We start from the raw sequence: 17,939 nt of genomic DNA on the forward strand, positions 1-17,939 counted from the left end.
AATGTTGTCAGAACGGCGGGCAAGGCTACTTGGCATTGCAACCAGACAGTTTATATTTTCTGGCTGCCTTCAACGCCATTGTTAGTGTTGGGGCTGTGCTGGTTTTCAGCGGCACAACCGCATTGTTGATGTTGGCGGCGGCGTTTAATGGCATGTGCCGCGCGGGGAACGTAGCCGTAACTCTTTGCATTGTCCAGATTTCAGCTATCGAACCTGCAACACTTACCGCCGCAGACCCATATTAGAGCATGTGCCAATGTTGCCCTCGCGAAATACCTGATCTCGGGTGGCGAGCGGCTCAGCCCTATAACTGGACGGCCATACCACGGCGTAGATCCGGACGAGCCGGGGACGGAGCGGGATTAGAACGGCATTGGGTCTAGGCAATGCGGCACAGAGGTCGCACCACATCGGCCCAAGCGCGCGTGGTGAAACGAAAGAGGCGGGCTGACTACGCCGCAATATCGGACGTTTCGAGGGAGGGAGGTGGTAGGGCTGCGCCGCATCTCACCGTCCCACTGCAGAGTCGCACAGGGACGATTGGTAATTCCTAAGTTTGGACGATCAGGGTTGAAGTGCATTGAGTGGTATTCGCTGACCATGACCGAGGTCAAAAGCTGGCATACTTATACTTTCGGACCCCTGGCAACGGCCTTGTCTTTAATGGGTTTTTACATTTCCAGCGTTGAGCCATCATGGATCCATCTGGAGGACCACAGGGAATACCGGTCGGTGATCTGGCCGATGGCTTGGCCGGCATCAAGAAGACGGCATTCAAGGTGGGTGCATTTTTCCCAAAGAGGCTCAGTGTCACATGCCTAACTCGCGGTGGGCAGGCCGCAGTGGCCGTCTTCTTCGCCCTGGCAATCCTCTCCGTTTTAGCAAGGGCAGGATTCCGCCTCCGTGCAAGACAGGCTCTCGCCCTAGACGATTATCTCGTTTTCGCAGCAGCCACCCTGTTGTCAGGGGGGACAGGTCTCCTCTATAACATCTGCGACAACCTTTACCTGTCCTCAGCCATCCATTTGGACCCGTCCATCGCGCTTCACCTGGAGTCTCAGAGCGTAGCCGGCCTGGTCGACGCGGTTCGAGGATACCGCTCCTATCTCGCCATTGCCTGGACGACAATATCTCTGGTTAAACTTTCGTTTCTGGCTTTCTTCCGGCAGCGAATCGGGCAGACGCCCAATATTCGGCTGCATTACTGGTCTCTAGTTGCTCTGACGGTAATATCATGGCTTCTATGTGTCGTGGAGCCGTTCATCATATGCCCCAACGTCGGGTCCGGATCCTGTAGGTTTCCCCCGAAACCTATCCTGCACATGCTAACATTATCCACAGCATGCTTCGCAAACTCCGATGCCGTGGTTTGCGCTTCCCTTACCGGCCTTACCACGGCCCTTGACATATCGACCATCATCCTAAGTACGCTCCCATTTTGCACCCCGTTTTACCCCTTTCTCCACCCCAACCGCTTTTCTCCCGTAAAGTTAACCCAACCCAACCAACCAAAACAGTCACCACCATCCCCATCACCCTCACTCTCCAAAAACAACCAACCCCCCTCCCCAATAGCAACAACAACAACCTTACTCCCGAACCCGGCACCTCGCCCACCCTTACCCCTCCCAAACCACCCAGCCCCATCCTCGGCACTGCTCTCATAGCCCTTGCGCTCATATTCACAACCGCAACCGCATCATTCTCCGCCGTGCGCGCTAGCCGCGCCGCCGCAGCCGACCTACCCCAAACTGCCTTCTGGCTGGCGCTGCAGGCGAGCAGTGCTGTGCTTGTGGTAGGGTTGGGGACTTTCTCGCGCTCGCTGCTTGGTGGGCGTGGTGGGCCAGGGGGGGTTGAGGGAGGGAATTCGACTGGGGAGAGGGATACCGGGGCGGGTGAGGCTCGCGGGATCAAGGATAGGGCTGGGAAAGGGGGGATAGCGGGGCTATGGGGGTTGGTGACGGGGGTTGGGGGGCGTGGCGAGCCGGAGGTGTCGCAGCTCGGCACTGTGGTTGTGGTTGGGGAGGAGGCGGACGGGGTTCCGCCTATGAAGGAGAAGGTGGGAGTGAGGGAGGAGGTCCGCCAGACTACTTCTTCGCCGGTGCCGCGGAACCCGCCGATTGCGTACCATTACCCGGTAAGTTCAGATTGTCATCTTGGTTGTTGTTTGCAGACGTTATGAGTGCTGATGGGATGTCCCTGATCATAGATGTGGGGACCGCAGTCCACACACGGTCGGTCTGCGACAGAGGATGAGATGAGGGCAGGCCAGGACCTCATATGGCTCAACCCGTCGTTGCAAGCGAGCCAAACCAGCTTTGGGAGCGCAACGTTGTACGAACGGAGAGGTTCGGAGCGGAGAGGGTCAGAAAGGAGAGGGTCTGAACGAAGGGGGTCGGAATCGGTAAACCACATCGCACTAGTAGGCGCTATTGCAGAGTGTAAAATGTAATGATGCCATCTCTCACGAGGCTCGCCCATTTGGCACACAAGGTATCTTCAGTGTGGTCTCGGGTGGAGGAGAAGTTTGGGAACAACGCCGCCAAAGTAAACTCATAATTGGAAATACCAAAAGCCAGAACGCTGCCTACCTAGTCTACCGAGCATCCCCATTGCCTCCAACGGCCACCGTCACGGGGCTGGACGGCCCCGCGCGGTAGTATCAGTAGTGCGTTGTTCAGAGTTCCGCGCCACCGTCGTCTCCCTCGGCTTCAGGAGTGCAATTGTGCAAAACATGGCCTCCGATTCCCGCTTAAAAGCCAAAAACTTACCAAAGAACTCCGGCGTAGCATTGGGGACCTCCCACTCTGCCGCGCGTAGCCTCCTGTTGCCCATGTAGCCAAGCAGAAACATTATGTCCCCACCATCCCTCCTAGCCAAGGACTGGTCTCCGCAAGCCTTGAGCTCCGCCCAACGCTTGCACTTGTGGTCGAGCAACAGCGCCGGCTTCAGGACGCGAACGCCGTTGATCATCAATACGCCAGCCGTGGTCGGGAAGAGATGGCCGATCTGTTGCGGCTCCCAGAAGTAGATTCTGTACCTGTGCCCGTCCAACCCCCTGTACCAGACCATGATCTTGCTTCTCCTTGCCTTGTGCGCCCCGAAATGGACACCGTTACTGTCGGCAAATTTCCTGGCCCACTGCTCGCTACTGCTGGGTACGAAAATGTCGATATCCGAGGTGCGCCGCGTCTGTCCCAGGAGCCGGAGAGCAATGCCGCCCATCATGGCGTAGGTGCTACCCCCGAAGAATTGAGCCAAGCCAGTGACTAGGTCTGACAGCAATTCAGGCGGCATCGGGCCCCGGGCCATAGTGGGCGGATCTTCTGCATCCAGAGGAACAGCCTTGGGCCTGGCGGGCGCCACCCTTCGTTTTGATCCAGGTGCCGACACGTTTGTGGGAGCATTATCTGCTGAATCTCGCACAGTCATGTTCTTGTCCCGTTGGTTAACTAATGCCCCGCTAGATGTATGTGAGAGGTGTAAATCTGGGATTCAGACATACGTAGGTATCGTTATTGGCCTTCTTGGAGGAAAAGGGTAAACCCAGTAGGTAAATGGTCTGTCTGGTAGCAAGGTTCTTCGCAAGGGGAAAAGAAAAAAGGTTATTGAAGCGACTCACATCCTAGCACAGATACCAAAATCGAGCCGGAGACAGGGCCAGTTTATACCTGATGCCTAAATCCTACCATGGCCCACGGTGGCCCCTCGTCTATGGTGTTGAAACCAACTCTACTTCGTAAGGAATGGTAGTTATCAAGAGCAGGATCATGATGACGTTCTGGGCTGTTACACCCAAACGCTGCAGCCAGCGATAAGACCAACCTGTTACTAAACGAGCAGGATTGCGAGGATGCAGGAAGCTGATAACTAACGCCGCAGGACCGGGTCGGTTTGGCCACCACCCCCGGCTATGCTAAGCACCTTGGTCATTCCAACCAACGCCCACCTACGCCGCAACCATATGGTGACATTACCTATCTTGGCGAGTTGCGCAGGTAATAACGACTAACTGTCAAACAAGAGACGAGATTTCTATACTTGAGTTCGTTTCTATGTCCTCAACAACGTAATCCCCCTATCCACAACCCCACCAAGCCCGTTCGGTATCGGCCTGGTCTCGGAATGAAGAATGGGCAGCACTCAAGTTACGCACCAAGCTCGAGTGACAGCAAAACAAAAGCATTCATGGTTAGGTTTCATATAGGCACCTAGATACCGGAATAACCACAGATCAAGAGATGCAAATTACCAAACCGTAATAATGTCCCCCCAGGTCATACATTTCGAGACCCCATATTCCGCAGTTCGGTCGCCCCGAAGGTGACACCACCCCCGCGGTTCCTCTCACTCCATCTCCGATCTTTCCACCAGCGTGCGAGGGGAAGCCGGGCAGATGAGGACGGCCACTGCAAGGTATCGTGCTCACTAGCGCGCCAGGCCGTCATGATGACAAGAGTGAGTGGGAGCGCAACGATCCACAAGATCCAGAAGTCTGGGTTGACGGTCATGTGCTGCTTTCCATAGTCGAAAAACTGCGTGCCGAAGATGGAAGTGACGGCTGTGAACGGGATGAATACCAGCCCGACGATGGATATCAGCCGCACACTCCGGCTGTTGTGGAGGTTGACTTGGCTGTCGTGGGCGGTGTTGATGTGGAATGCCTGTCATGCAGAGTCCAGTCAGCATAAGTGGGTGAGATGGCCAATTGGTAACACGTACCAGATCTTTAGTGTTTTTAATCCTTGCCTGGCAACTAACGGTCCTCAGCTTTGTCGAGTGAAATAGCTCACGGCGGTGATGCAAAAGCCGATGGGTGTTCTCCCATAACCTCTCGCCCCTTCGCGATTGTCCAAAGAGTTCATGGTCTGATAAAGTCGAACCCACCAGCCTGATGGCGGCATCCAAGGCTTCGATCGTGAAGATGGCGTTCTTTGCGCTTGTGTGAATACGATGAAGGTCGAGGTCCGTGACGGCAGACTCGGTGGTCGACTTGAGCATTCGCGCGCGCTGAAAGATGTCCTCCTCCTCGGCGCGGATCAGGTTTGTTACATCCCACGCGACCTTGTCGATACGATGGTACCAGGCAACCAGCGCAATGTCAGCCAGAACATAGGGGTCGAACGTCGCAGTTCTCCACCTGGGAGACTTGACAAACTCTACCAAGCTCTGGAGAGCCTCGACGGGCGGCCTGAAGAGGAGCAGCCCAACGGTGTAAGTCATCTGTGTCACCCCCGGAGGAGTTGAAGAAGGGTTAAGAGGTCGTCAAGCTTGGGCTGTTCTGGGCAACCAGGTAAGGATGAATCCAGATTTTAGCCATTCCGGTTGTCGATCCAGGGAATCCATGTTCGGAACGGCGCCCAGGAAGTGCATCCACAACACTGCATTTCCACCACTGTAAGGTCAGGTACACGGGGGGCTTTGCTGAGGCTGTGGTGTTAGATGAAGCTTGAACGTACCGTCCCGGCCATCTTCGTCGGATTGGCGCCCAAACGAGTGGGTGACGCTCGTTTCGCGCTCCCATACAAACTCATCTGGTATGTTGAATTCTTTGATAAGTGTCTGGTATTCTGTTTCTGGGCCGCCGTATGTGCCATCTAGCGGCGCAATTCTTGGGAGCGATATCAGCTCCAGGTCGACTACTCAGGTTGAACTTCCGAGGTGCAAAACGAATCTAACGAGAGCACGAACAGAATATCTAAATCCAACTCCTTAGACCATCCCGTAAGTTCAGCTGAAGAGATAAACTGAGCTAGTTTTGGAGCCTCGCCTTCATGCATGGAACGTCGGAGATTGGTAGGTACCTGTCAGCTATTACCAAGATCAAGGGGGTTGTGGGCTGGTGAGAGGGTTCTGCACACCTTGTCGCCTGCGAATCCTCTGGAACCCAGTTTGCGACCTGTGCACAGTATGTGGAGGGTGGCTCTGCATCATTCATACACAGGGAACAAAATGGAATGGACACTGCCTGTCCGTTGTACGCACCTGAGTAACGAAAAAACAAAAAAAGAATTGCAAATTGGAACGGGGTGCCAATCTGTCAAAGAGGGGTAGGCAGTTCGGGATCCTGACCCAAAGAAGCAGGTAGATACAGAGATCCTTCACCGTAGGTGGTTACAGCCTCGTGGGGGCCGTTGAAGACATGGAACAGACACCAACATGATCCAGCGCGGTAAGGTAATTTTAAATATATTATTGTCACACCATCAAGCATCCCCTTTCCTTCGCCAGACGCCAAACCTTCTTTACGAAGCCACCAATCAGAACAAATTGAACCATACCGGTGGAATATTAGCTGCTGTGCCTTCATCCGACTATTTGGTTCATTGCTGCCTCATGCATGACAGAACCACAGCCTTGTGTCCCCCCTCTCCCTCCCTCCCCTTGCAGACTGCAACTTCCTGCGTACACGGCCCCTGATGGGCATAAGTACCCTGCCGGGCATGAGGAAATACATATTTTTGCTCTCTCCAACAGGAGTTCCTTATTCCTTTGCGGACCTGGGCAAGCAGAGAACGCCCCCTGATTTATCAAACCGGCATGGCATCTAGTGGTAGCAAGTCTTCCGGACACCACGGCTCAGGCGTCAACCCAGACCAAGTTAAATATCAAAAGTATCTCGACCAACTGGACAGTCTGTTCCCGCCGCCAGCTCCTCCTGCTCCCCCAGCACCTCCTGCTCCTCCGGCGCCTGCTCCTCCAGCACCTCCCGCCCCTCCGGTGTCTGTCCCTCCGGCACCGCCCGCCCCCCCAGTAGCATCCAATCGTGAGCCAAATACCGAAACTAATGCGATGTGTCAGAGTGAGCACTGCTAACGTGCTACTCCTCCCAGCCTCCTCGCTAGTGTTTGACAACCTTTACGCAACCCGAGCCACTACCATCTGCCTCGCTACCTCAGCGGGGACATGATATCACAGGAGACTCAAGCCGCCGCTGGCAACGCGGCGGCCCATCCCAACCCGTATCTTGACGTCCCTAGCTGGTGGTCGTACTTCTTCGGTGGCGGCTTTTCATGGCGCTGGTTCTCGAGCCCCCACCTCTACTTCCCCTCAAACCTCGAATACGTGCCGAGCCCCACCCCCTTTACCGTCATCGATGGGCTAGGCCGAGAGAAGACGTACGAGAAACCGTTCGAGTGCTACATCGACCCATTTACTGGCAAGATCAAGAGGCTCTACGTCCAAGCTCCGGCCTCTCTCTGTCACCTGTCGGCCAAGACTCCAAACGCCACATGGAGACGCACGCCCATCCGGAATGCCACGTCTATTCTTCTCCGCATAGCGAACCTTCCATACCGCCTCATCCCACTAGAGCGGAGGGGCGACGTGCACAGGTATACGGCCCACGACTGGCTGGTCCTCATCCTTATGTGGATTCCTTCCGTGACTGTCTTCCTTATTGCGGCAAGTACTCGAATACATTAGAACAAGATATGGTTGTGCTTGTGTTAACATGTTATTAGTGGCTAGTAATTGCGGCTGGCATCGACCCAAGCCCCCCTGAAGGAAAGGATCCGACAAGATACCTCCCCCTGCTCTACAGCGGGCTTCGATATCCTAGGCTGGCGCGAAATATCCTCGAGAATCGCGAGCAAGTGGCTCAACGACTCAACGGTTACGCCACCTGGAACACAGATACGGCTCTCTCCACCTACCGAACCTTCCGGCCCCGTTTTCTGAATTATTTAGTCAAGCTCGACAGGAACGGGCAGCCGACATACCACTACGAGCGCCGACCGGTGGGTCCGAACGACTTGACACCACCCTTCGTCATGATATGCTACTCCTCCAGGCACTACACCATTTCCGACCAGGACCAGGCCGATGGTGACAGTGAAGATCTGGAAGCTCTTCTTGCCGTGGGAACAAAAGCAGCCGCCGAACACTTTGGTCTTCTGCCCCGTGATCCAGAACAAAAGGCGCTACCCCTGGATCTGGAAAAGGAGCCCAGGGCGTTCTGGGTAGCAGCAAACTGCATGCCATACAACGAAGTCACTGATGAAGATGGAAAATCCCGCAGGGTGGAAGGGCTCGAACAAGAGAGACTTGGGAATCAAGATGTGAGTTTCGCTCAACCTAATTCCTGTTGTGTCTTATTGTTGTGTAGTGATAGTCCCTAACCTGCTATCCTCCTTTTGCAGACGTACTGCATCAGCGACATTATCCGTGCCGCCAAGCACGTCATTGTCGTGGCTGGCAATATTCGGCGCCCTTGGCGTGACGATGCGCTTCGCGTCTGGGGCCAACGCGTATGGACTCTGCCCGAAATAGTCTTGAGCAAAGGAGATACGGTGACAGTCTACCACCTTGGGCACAGCGACCGGCCCATGATGCAAGTCAGCGAGATCCCCAAGGCGCTTCTCCCCAGCCGCGCTTGGGGGGATCCCCTCACCTCCCGTCAGCTCATCGAGCACTACGGCAACCTGCATCTGAGCCGCCTCGAGCTCGTCAAGGTTGCCCTGGAATGCCTGATGAGTCGCAGGTTCAAAGCTCTGCACCCCGGCGACCGAGTCTACGTCTTGATGGGCCTGTTGCGGATCCGTCCTCCGATCGACAAGACAGACTCTTCCTTCCAGGCTTTCGCTCGGCTGTCGCCCCCGCAGGACAGCGACAGGCTCATGGAGCGGCTCATCTGTCTCTTGCCGGAAACACCTGGCGAGAACTGGGAGCTGATGACGGATCAGTACAAGGCCAGCCTCTGGGACATCTACCCTGACATCCAAGTGTGCGGAATCGGGAAGAACGACACGGTGGTAGTGGATAACGCAAGGGGGGCACAGATTCAGTGGTCCGGCTTCGACGAGGTCCGTTTGTTTAGGAAGCTGACCATTAAACGCATGGCTTTTGTCTACCTGATCGTGTACTCGCCTCTTATCTTCTTAATAGGCGCCGTCATCGTCGGCTCGACCGACCGGACCAAATATTCCGATTACTACGGTCTGAGCCCGCGGAGCCAACCAAACCCTCTATTCCAAGCGGGCGTCGCCATCATGCTCATCACGCTCTTCCTCTTCATTCTCCCGGCGCCATACTTCATCTGGAACATGTACGCCGGCAAGGTCTGGTCCGCAGAGCCGTGCTTCTTCGGCATCGAAGGGTACGTGCCCATCGAGGCCATCGAAGAACGGCTCTTCGGTCCACTAGGAGAAAAGGACCGGCGCCTGCACTGGAGCGCCTGGGGCTCGCCGCTCTCACGCCACCGTGAGGGCACACCACAACAAGAACGCGCGGTCCAGTACCAAGACGCCGACACCGACGCCGACGTCGACGACCTCACCCCGCCCACTTCCACCACCTCCCTCCTCCCCCAACAACCCACCCCATCACCATCACCACCGCCACCCACCCCCCCAATCCTCTCCATCACCACCCTCCCAACCTACCCCATCCACCCCCTCGACCCCACCACGCCCTGCCCCCTCTGCCTCCCCAACACCACCACCCACTGCCCGTCCCACCCGACCATCCCCTCCCTCCAAACCCTCTCCCACACCAGCCCCATGGGCGCCCCCAAAGTCTTCACCCTCGTCGACACCTTCGCCATGACGGCCACTTTATTCTACGCGGCCCGCCCGCCCACCGTCCTCGTCATCGGCGGCAGCGAGGGCGGCATGAAGCGCGCGATTGCGTGCTCGTTGGATGTGGCGACGGGGACGTTGTGTAGGGAGACGGTGTTGCGGTTGCCGTCGCAGAGTGTGGATTGTATGGAGCGGTTGCCGAGGGTGAGGTTGGGGTTGGGGAGGGTGTTTGTGGAGGGGGATGTTGATGTTGTTGTGGGGGGGGTGGATGGGAGGGGGGTGGTGCCGAGGGTGGCGGGGGCGGTGGGCAGGGTTGGGCGGTGGTGTGTGAGGGAGCTGGGTAAGGTTTTTGGGGGAGGGGGGAGGACGGTGTACAATCGGGAGGGTATTAGCAGGTAGTGGTTGATGATAACTTGATCTGAAAGGTATAGATGAGTGCGGTCAAATCCGCGTATCTGTAACGTTGCCCCTTTAATTAGTTCAAAATGCCCGTGTTCTATAAACGCTCGTGAAGCTCCAAGACGGGAATCTAGCAAGAGGCGTGGTACATTATGACCACAGGCAATGAAGACACCATTGAGCATTAATTTGGGTCATGGCTCTCTCGGTACCTAGTTGGATCGTCGATCTTGAAGCCCTGGGGACTCAAGTACTAAGCTCTTTATGACCTCATATCTGTGTATTCTGCGGGATCTTCTTGAGCTTTATCCTCGAGACATCGAGCCGGACAGAACGGTAATCTCGAGTGCCGTCATTTTGCGGGTGTCAAGTCCACTTTGTGGCCTTAGGCCTAGAATAGTGGATAACTAGAAGTTAATACTTTGTTGCTTCTGTTCAGCATTGGATATCTTTAGGTAGTTACCTAATTAGCATCTTGCCGGCGATACGGCAACTCGGGATAACAACTCGGGATATCTACACCAACCCCGGACTTGGGACAACGTCATAGGATCCGGAACTCCGGGCGGTCCTCGGCCGCATATCGCTAGCAGCCGTTACCCGAGCCGTCGTGTGTGCTTTTTCCGTCGCCCAGCAAGCCCCGAGTCCCCGCACTGCAACTGTATGTATGTCTCTCTCTAAATGCATGCGGGTGGGCATGCAGGTGATGCCAATTTGTGTCTCGTATCCGCTATGCGGCCCAATCAGCAACCCCCATATCGGAGGATCACACACAAAAACTTGACAAATTGACCCTCCTTGGCATTTATGGCGACTGCTGCCAGGTTCGAGTTTCATCTTCCCCGGACCCGAGTGCTGATCCTCCGGAGCAGCCCCGGCCGATACCGAACAAATGCCGTGCCGTCTTCCGAATTGGGCACATTTCGAGGCTTGAATATATAGAGTGACCGAGGCAGATCGAGTTCGCACCTCTAATTGGTCCTTGTCCGTTTTTATATATGTACAATAGCTGCAAGGAGGGGCGGCTACACACGGATGATTGCCGGCGACAGGATGCTGTCCACAGTCGATGCTAGGAATTGCTAAGTCTTGGTAATGTTGTTTTCCCATATACCGTGGACCCCAATTGTTGCATTCAAGTCAAAGCCGTAGTCTCACCGTCCTTCTATTCGTGGGTAACCTGGGGAAACTGGCTTTCCGCACCCTCCTCGCAATTTCGAGACTCAGGTCATGCAGCAGAATAACCCCTTTCCGGGGAAGGCAGCCGAAAAGGCCACGAATTCGCAACTCCGAAGAAATCAGCCCACCATCCGTTCGCGACGAGGCCCTTCCTCGACCTCTTGACCGAGGATGCACGATGACCAAACAAATGCGTTTTAGAGACCAGGAAAGGCTTGCGAGAAGGAGGACACGGATCCCATCCCTTACTGCGACGCGTATTCGCGGTTGACCACACCACCTCGAACTGACTTCGCTCTCAGTCTAGCCCACCTTGGCTTCCTCGTCGACTCGCCGGTGGCAAGAGTCCAGGTACGTGCACGCTATTCTGTTTTAAGGGACAGTGGCCAGACCGTTCTGTCAGCTTGGGGTTCGGTGTGGGGCCCCACATCCCGCAACCACGAAGGAAACGTCGGGAGTCTCGAACAGGCCGGCGTGTTTGCGCCCTTCGGAGGGAGGAGTCCAGGAGGACGGAAATGTCGTCGCCCTCCCACCGGGTACCATGTCCCGAGAACTTTACGACCCGCGCCGCCACCTCCTCCCGGACTCTTTGCTTGCCCTCGCCGACCACGTCCGTTTCGACCTCAACCACAATGTGTGGGAGAGCCCGACCCGCTCCAATCACCCACCAGGGCAAAGTCTGGCGCTCACTATGATTGGCACGGACCTGTCCCCTGTTGCTTGATTTAGTCCCTCGTAAAATGCCCTCCAATAATTGCACAAGGATGCAAAGTAGTTGAAACAATTCGAGAGTCAGGAAAGTCAGAGGCCAGGAATGGGATGAGAACCGTGAGATGTCCGATGCCGGCGCTGCCCTGTCGTTAGGTAATCGGCCTCGGAGTTGGCAACGGGCCGGTCGGTAAGATGACGGTGGTGGCTAGAATTCTCAGGGCCTTTTTTTGTTGGAGCTGAATTGGAAGGGCCTTCGATAAGTGAGACCTGAGACCGGGGGTGTGGGAGCGAGATTTGGAGATTCGAATTCTGGTGGCGTGTTTGGCAAGCGCTGCGAAAAATCACGGCGCCACAGTGGCACGGCAAGGTTTTGTAAAATGAATATTTGCTGAAGATGCGTCGACCTTGTTGCTGCTTCTGCATGTGAAGAGTCACCACTGCAACCTCACTCCCTGACTGCGCGCATGCCCTGGCTTGAGCCTGGTCGAAAGTCCCTCGCTACCGTTGGGGGCGGTGTTGCGGGCGAAAAGGGAAGAAGCGAAACCGACAACCGAAGAGACGCTCAGACAATGACAGGCTTCGGGGGTGGACCCGGTGACAAAGACCCTCGCTCCTTGGCGCAAATCCCGGATGAATCCCTGCGAGCATCACGTGAGATGTGCCACTGATGAGATGAAGAGCATTGGGAAGGCAGGAGTGGCAACATATCCTTCCCCTTACAAACGCTGACTCTCCTGCAACTCGTGCAGCTCGATCACGCATCCTCGAGTTAGACAATCGGACCCTTCACCGCCGTGACACTAACTAACAACGCCTTGTTCGCGCAACGCTTGTCGGGGTCAGAGCCCTTGAGTCCATCGCCCAATCCAATCAGGTCAGGTTTTGAGCCAAAGTTGGAAATTGCCAGCGGGGCATTCTCAGACAACCATTTCATCGCGTTGGCGCCGTCGATTTTTGGTGCGCGCCAGACTGAGGCTAGAAGGACTTTAATTCGACAATCTTGGGGGATGAGTGAGCTTTGATGGGGATTGGTGATTCACGGACCTGCTGATGGAGGTCCCAAGGGAATGGATAGACAGACTCACAGACCACATTTTGTGTTGAAGTGAGACAGGGAGAGAGGCTAGATGAAGCTCGTTCCTTGGTCGCCCCGCATCACCCCGGACTCCCGAAGGATTAACCATGGCTGTGGGATCTTGGAAACGGCTGTTGCGCAGCACAGACCGCCGGCCCGGGCAGCCATGCGCGCCATGTCCCAAACCCGTCTGATCCCCGGGTCCCATGCACATGATGCACAAGCACACACACGATGCACCCAATGCTGGTCGGAAATGCTGAAGGTAAGGTTGCACGGACCGCCAGGAACCTGGAACTTTGCTGAGGAGAACTGGAGAACTGGTGTGGGGAAGGAGGGGAAAAGATGCTGCAGCTCGAGAGGGAGGCTCCCTGTTGGCCAACGCATTCGCAACGGAGCTCGGGCCTGGACAATTTGGGCTCCATTTGGCAACTACTCCGCAGCTCTCCAGACGCACTCCAAAACCGATCAAGTTTCTGGCCTAGCCGACCCTCCAGCAGTAGCAGGGAAGGACGGGGGCACGCAACGAGCACGGAGGCCATTCAGGCCAGGCTTGCTAGGGCAAAAACCCGACAGCGAGGACCTGGCTCGTGCCCCACCCACTAACCTCGACTGACTGCCCTAAGCTACCTTGGAGTTAGGTCGTAGCCTTCACCCCAATTGGCCTGCACCACCGAACCCGAACTGCACACCTGGCTCGGTTAGGGCGTTGCGCTCGAGCCCTCTTTCCATCGTCACATCGGTGTTCGTTCAATGCTGCAGCCCGCCACCTCCCCCCCCCGCTTCCGCTCCTCCCCCGGATTTCCAGGATTCCACAAGCCCTTTTTAAAACTTTGCACAACCCGGTTCGCCATGTGGGCTGCATCGGCCGACCGTCGTATATTTCATTTCAGTTAATTCCCTCGCCTCCCGCCCGCTGTGCTTCCGTCTGCCGTTCCCTGCTCTCCTCGTTGTCGGGAACCTTGGCTGCGACTGCGACCGCGAGTCTGCGACCATGACCGCGCCTCCATCATGAGTAGCGACGACAGCGGAGACCATCATGCCTACCAGAGCGACAATGGGGATGCCTCCATCTTCTCCCAAACCCTCGTCGCCGTCTGGGTGTTGACCGGCGCCTCTGGAGCCTTCCTCTTCGTGCGCCTGTGGTGCCGCCATCGCTTCTCGAAGCTGTGGTGGGACGACCTCGTCCTCTCGATATCATGGGTACGTTTGGGAATCGCCATGGGATGCATTATGGGTGGCAGCGAGAGATGGGATGGAAATGGGACGAAGTGACTCAGGTTCTAACCCTCCCGGATAGTGCATCTTGTTGGTTGCCGCCGCCCTCCTCGCCCGCACCATCACGTCCGGCTACGCCTCCGACGATGATAAACGCCAATTCTTCCTCTTCCAGAACACGTCGACTTCGATGACCACCCTCGCCACGGCATGGACCAAGGTTGCTTTCGCCATCACCCTCTCCCGCATCGTTCGAAACCGATTCCTCCTCTACTTCCTGTGGTTCGTCATCGTCACGGCAAACTTGATCCTCATCCCGGGCATGCTATCCATCTGGATTCCCGCTTGCGAGGACCCACGCTCCATCTTCCGACCGCAACACGCCAAGTGCTTTAACCTCATCTACCTCCAATACCTCGGCGGAACGACGATTGGTACGACGACCTGGCTGGGATTCGTGGGGACGAACCAAAGCTGACTCTGTTATTAGTGTACGGCGGCGTAATCGATGTCCTGCTCGCCTTGTTCCCCTGGTTCATCATCCGAAAACTCCTACTCGAAACACGAGAAAAGTGGGGTCTCACACTCGCCATGAGCCTCGGCGCCATCACAGGCACCATTGTCATCTTCCGCGCATTTTACCAAATGAGATCAATCGACAACAATTACCGTACGCGTCGAGCTTCCAAGGCGATCTGCAGACAGGGGTAGCTAACCAGCATACAGATTTTATGGTGTTCATGTCCATTTTTAACTTCCTCGAACCGGGCGTCACCATCATCGCCCAGGCAATCCCCATGTTCCGCGTCCTCGTCGTCAACGTAAAGAGGGGGTCCAACGCGGTCCGCATCAGCTCACCGACGGGAGCCGCTGGGACCGAGACCGAGTCACCACCGATCCGGAGCTGGAATAGCAAGCGGCTTAACCCACTCGAAGTCGACGAGGAATTGATGCACGTACGCATCGGCCCGGGAGGCCGCCTCGTCCACGTAGCAGGGCCGGACGGCTCGGACGACGATCTGAAGATTTATGACGGCAGAAAATAGCAAAAACAATAATGATACCATTTTCTTTTCTTGTTCAACATATCGCTCCACATATGCTCGTATTTGGTCCACCGATGTTGTTGAGTCGTTATCAAACTTTGTTCAGGGGTGCTCTGCACGGCCCATCGGATCGGTTTGCCTTGGAAGCACCAAGGAGGCAATTCGTTCGTCGACGCTGACGACGTGGCTGAAAAGGGTGGGTCCAGCAGCTCTGGAGTCAAGGTGACGGGATTGGCTGGTGTTGCTCGATTTGGCAACGACACGCGGGAGCTCGGATTCAAACCGACCAACGTTGTCACCAGCGGGCTCAACACCATGGACTCAGGGGTCGTAACGCGAATCCGCGGAATGAATGCGATGCTGCTTGACAACGCTTGATGAAAAAGAAAAAGAAAAAAACACCCATAAGTATGCGGTCGTGCTCGCCTCGGTTTCGAATGTGGTCGACAACAATTTCCGATTTACAGAGCCCGCGCTCGTGACAACGCTCGTTGCTCAGTAGGACTACACCCGCATCTCGCTATGAGGTATCTTCACCTCATTATTGCCCTGGCAGCTCCGCTGGTGGCAGCATCTGCGTGCCGACCTCCGAAGTGGAGAGTCGGGCAAACCGTTCAAACCTCCAGTGGCGCCGTCGAGGGTCATGCCGCATCCACGGCCTCAGAGGTGTCCGAGTATCTCGGTATCCCGTATGCCCAGCCGCCTGTGAGAGCCCTCCGGTTCCAACCTCCAGTCCGGTACAACGGGAAGGGGAAGATTAGCGGCAAGAGCTTTGTAAGTGCCGCCCTTCCAGCCTGGGGCGCCGACGCGCTGATTGACAATTTAGGGGCCCGCATGCTTCCCGTCTAACATTAGCGCCTACGATGCCGACTTCCCCCAAGAACTTATCGACGTGTATGGCATTACCGAGGTTGGCCGCCGCATTCTCGCAACCATCACAAACCCGGGCATCCCGGTGAGCGAGGATTGCTTGACGCTGAATGTCTGGACCAAGCCGCAGACCGGCGAGAAGCGGAAGCCTGTCATGGTCTACATACACGGCGGCTCTTTCGTCTCAGGTAACATTATGTCGGCCTCGAAGCTAGTAACTTCACGCTGACCATGTGTAGGCAGCTCCGCCGTGCCGGCCTACAACGGCCAGTTCTTTGCCGACGAGGAGGATGTCGTCCTAGTGACCATCAAGTAAGCATCCTTAAGCCCCATCACAAGTCGACCCTTTGCTAACTACCAGCCCAGCTACCGTCTCACCTTCTTCGGCTTCCCGGGTAACCCCCATGGGCACCAAAACCCCGGCCTGCTCGACCAGCGCATGGCAGTCGAATGGGTCCGCGACAACATCGCGTCCTTCGGCGGTGACCCGAAACGCATCACCCTGTTTGGCGAGTCTGCAGGCGGCGCCTCCGTTGACCGTAAGTTACAGCAACCCATCCACTACCCTAAACGCCCCCCCTCCCCCCCCCCAGCCCCCTCCAACCCCACCCCATGACTAACCCCCTAATCAGACTACTCCTTCGCCTGGCCGCACGACCCCATCGTCGCGGGCCTCATCTCCATGTCCGGCACCGCCAGCGGCATCACCCCACGCCCCGCCTCCCTCGCCACCTCCCTCTGGTACAACACCACGCGCGCCCTCAACTGCGGCGACGCCCACACCCCGCCCTCCACCCAGCTCACCTGCATGCAATCCATCCCGGCCCCCGCCCTCCTCGCCACCCTCCTCAACACCATCTCCGCCCCCCACTCCACCCCCTACTCCCCCACCATCGACAACCACCTCGTCTTCACCACCCCGTCCCACCACCCCACCGCCCCCCTCCCCCTCCTCATCGGCACCACCGACAACGAATCCGGCCTCTTCCGCATCTTCGTGCCCCCCCAACCTCACCTCACCCCGCACCAAGAAACGACCTTCTGGCACGCCCAAAACCAAATCAACTTCGTCTGCCCCGCCGCCGCGCGCGCCAACCGCTCCGCCGCCGAGGGCATCCCCACCTGGCGCTATCGCTGGCATGGGGTGTTTCCGAACACGGAGCTGGCGCGGACGCCGCCGAGTGGGGCGTATCATGACTCGGAGGTGGCGGTGCTGTTTGGGACGGTGGATGGGTCGGTGGTGGGGGAGGTGGAGGGGCAGAGGGAGGTGGGGGGGTATATGCGGGGGGCGTGGGCGGCGTTTGCGAGGGAGCCGTGGGGGGGGTTGGAGGGGTATGGGAGAGACTATGAGGGAAGTGAGGGGGGGGGTGAGGGGAAGGGCAAGGGGAAGGGGAAGGAGAAGGGCAAGGGAAAGGGGAAGGGGTGGCCGAGGTATGTGGCGGGGGAGGAGACGTTGGTTAGGTTGGGATGGGAGGGGAAGCCGGGAGCGAGTGTGGTCAGGGGGGATTTTTATGATGATGGTTGCTGAGATTAGTTGGGAGAGGGAAAAAGAGTGGGAAAGTTGGGAGGGGAAGACGGGTCGTTGAGGCGGCAGAAGGAGGAGGGAGGCTGAGAGGGGCAGTTGGCAGTGCGAGAGGTTCACTTCGTTACCCGTATATCTTGTTTTAATACTCTTACACTTTCGCTTCTCAATGTTTTGACCTTGCCCTAATTAAGGCTTTCTCCCTAGAGACTACCTAAACCCGGAGCTAACACCCAAACCCACAGCATGGTTGTTGAAATTCTGATCCCAAGGTGTGCTGCCAAGTGCCAACCCAATGCCAAACACTTGCCTCACCTCCAACACCATGCATAATTTACACCCCCTCGCGTTGACACGTGCGTTCGTGTTCCTTTTTGACCTCGATTTCTAAGCAAAGGCTT

The 17,939-nt window shown here is 56.5% G+C and overlaps 6 protein-coding genes across 6 annotated transcripts; 5 read left to right on the top strand and 1 right to left on the bottom strand.

The window, feature by feature from the left end:
- Positions 1-574: 574 nt before the first annotated feature.
- F5144DRAFT_633690 (uncharacterized protein) lies at positions 575-2,723 on the top strand. The gene is made up of 5 exons (XM_066792552.1): positions 575-779; positions 837-1,293; positions 1,342-1,425; positions 1,518-2,137; positions 2,210-2,723. Exons 1-5 carry the CDS (start codon positions 696-698, stop codon positions 2,450-2,452), a joined length of 1,488 nt encoding a protein of 495 aa, XP_066639031.1. The 5' UTR covers positions 575-695; the 3' UTR covers positions 2,453-2,723.
- A 108-nt stretch (positions 2,724-2,831) lies between these two features.
- F5144DRAFT_586547 (uncharacterized protein) lies at positions 2,832-3,625 on the top strand. Its single transcript, XM_066789768.1, has 2 exons — positions 2,832-3,435; positions 3,506-3,625. Exon 1 carries the CDS (start codon positions 3,001-3,003, stop codon positions 3,271-3,273), a length of 273 nt encoding a protein of 90 aa, XP_066639032.1. The 5' UTR covers positions 2,832-3,000; the 3' UTR covers positions 3,274-3,435; positions 3,506-3,625.
- A 424-nt stretch (positions 3,626-4,049) lies between these two features.
- Positions 4,050-5,611, bottom strand: F5144DRAFT_586549 (uncharacterized protein). The gene is made up of 3 exons (XM_066789769.1): positions 5,460-5,611; positions 4,723-5,395; positions 4,050-4,664 (listed from the first exon to the last, which is right to left on the bottom strand). Exons 2-3 carry the CDS (start codon positions 5,221-5,223, stop codon positions 4,278-4,280), a joined length of 888 nt encoding a protein of 295 aa, XP_066639033.1. The 5' UTR covers positions 5,224-5,395; positions 5,460-5,611; the 3' UTR covers positions 4,050-4,277.
- A 1,295-nt stretch (positions 5,612-6,906) lies between these two features.
- Positions 6,907-9,917, top strand: F5144DRAFT_499584 (uncharacterized protein; the record flags this gene model as incomplete). Its single annotated transcript, XM_066786334.1, has 3 exons — positions 6,907-7,408; positions 7,471-8,060; positions 8,142-9,917. 3 exons carry the CDS (start codon positions 6,907-6,909, stop codon positions 9,915-9,917), a joined length of 2,868 nt encoding a protein of 955 aa, XP_066639034.1.
- Positions 9,918-13,651: 3,734 nt separating this feature from the next.
- F5144DRAFT_393143 (uncharacterized protein) lies at positions 13,652-15,407 on the top strand. The gene is made up of 4 exons (XM_066784732.1): positions 13,652-14,085; positions 14,183-14,534; positions 14,591-14,770; positions 14,827-15,407. Exons 1-4 carry the CDS (start codon positions 13,894-13,896, stop codon positions 15,144-15,146), a joined length of 1,044 nt encoding a protein of 347 aa, XP_066639035.1. The 5' UTR covers positions 13,652-13,893; the 3' UTR covers positions 15,147-15,407.
- F5144DRAFT_660776 (Alpha/Beta hydrolase protein) lies at positions 15,408-17,922 on the top strand. Its single transcript, XM_066793272.1, has 7 exons — positions 15,408-15,920; positions 15,973-16,204; positions 16,256-16,328; positions 16,383-16,555; positions 16,649-17,348; positions 17,377-17,383; positions 17,437-17,922. The coding sequence occupies exons 1-7, from the start codon at positions 15,669-15,671 to the stop codon at positions 17,542-17,544; spliced, it is 1,545 nt and encodes a 514-aa protein (XP_066639036.1). The 5' UTR covers positions 15,408-15,668; the 3' UTR covers positions 17,545-17,922.
- The last annotated feature ends 17 nt before the right edge of the window (positions 17,923-17,939 follow it).

Source organism: Chaetomium tenue, assembly GCF_020726465.1.
Source record: "Chaetomium tenue strain MPI-SDFR-AT-0079 chromosome Unknown F5144scaffold_7, whole genome shotgun sequence".
Classification (NCBI taxonomy): domain Eukaryota; kingdom Fungi; phylum Ascomycota; class Sordariomycetes; order Sordariales; family Chaetomiaceae; genus Chaetomium; species Chaetomium tenue.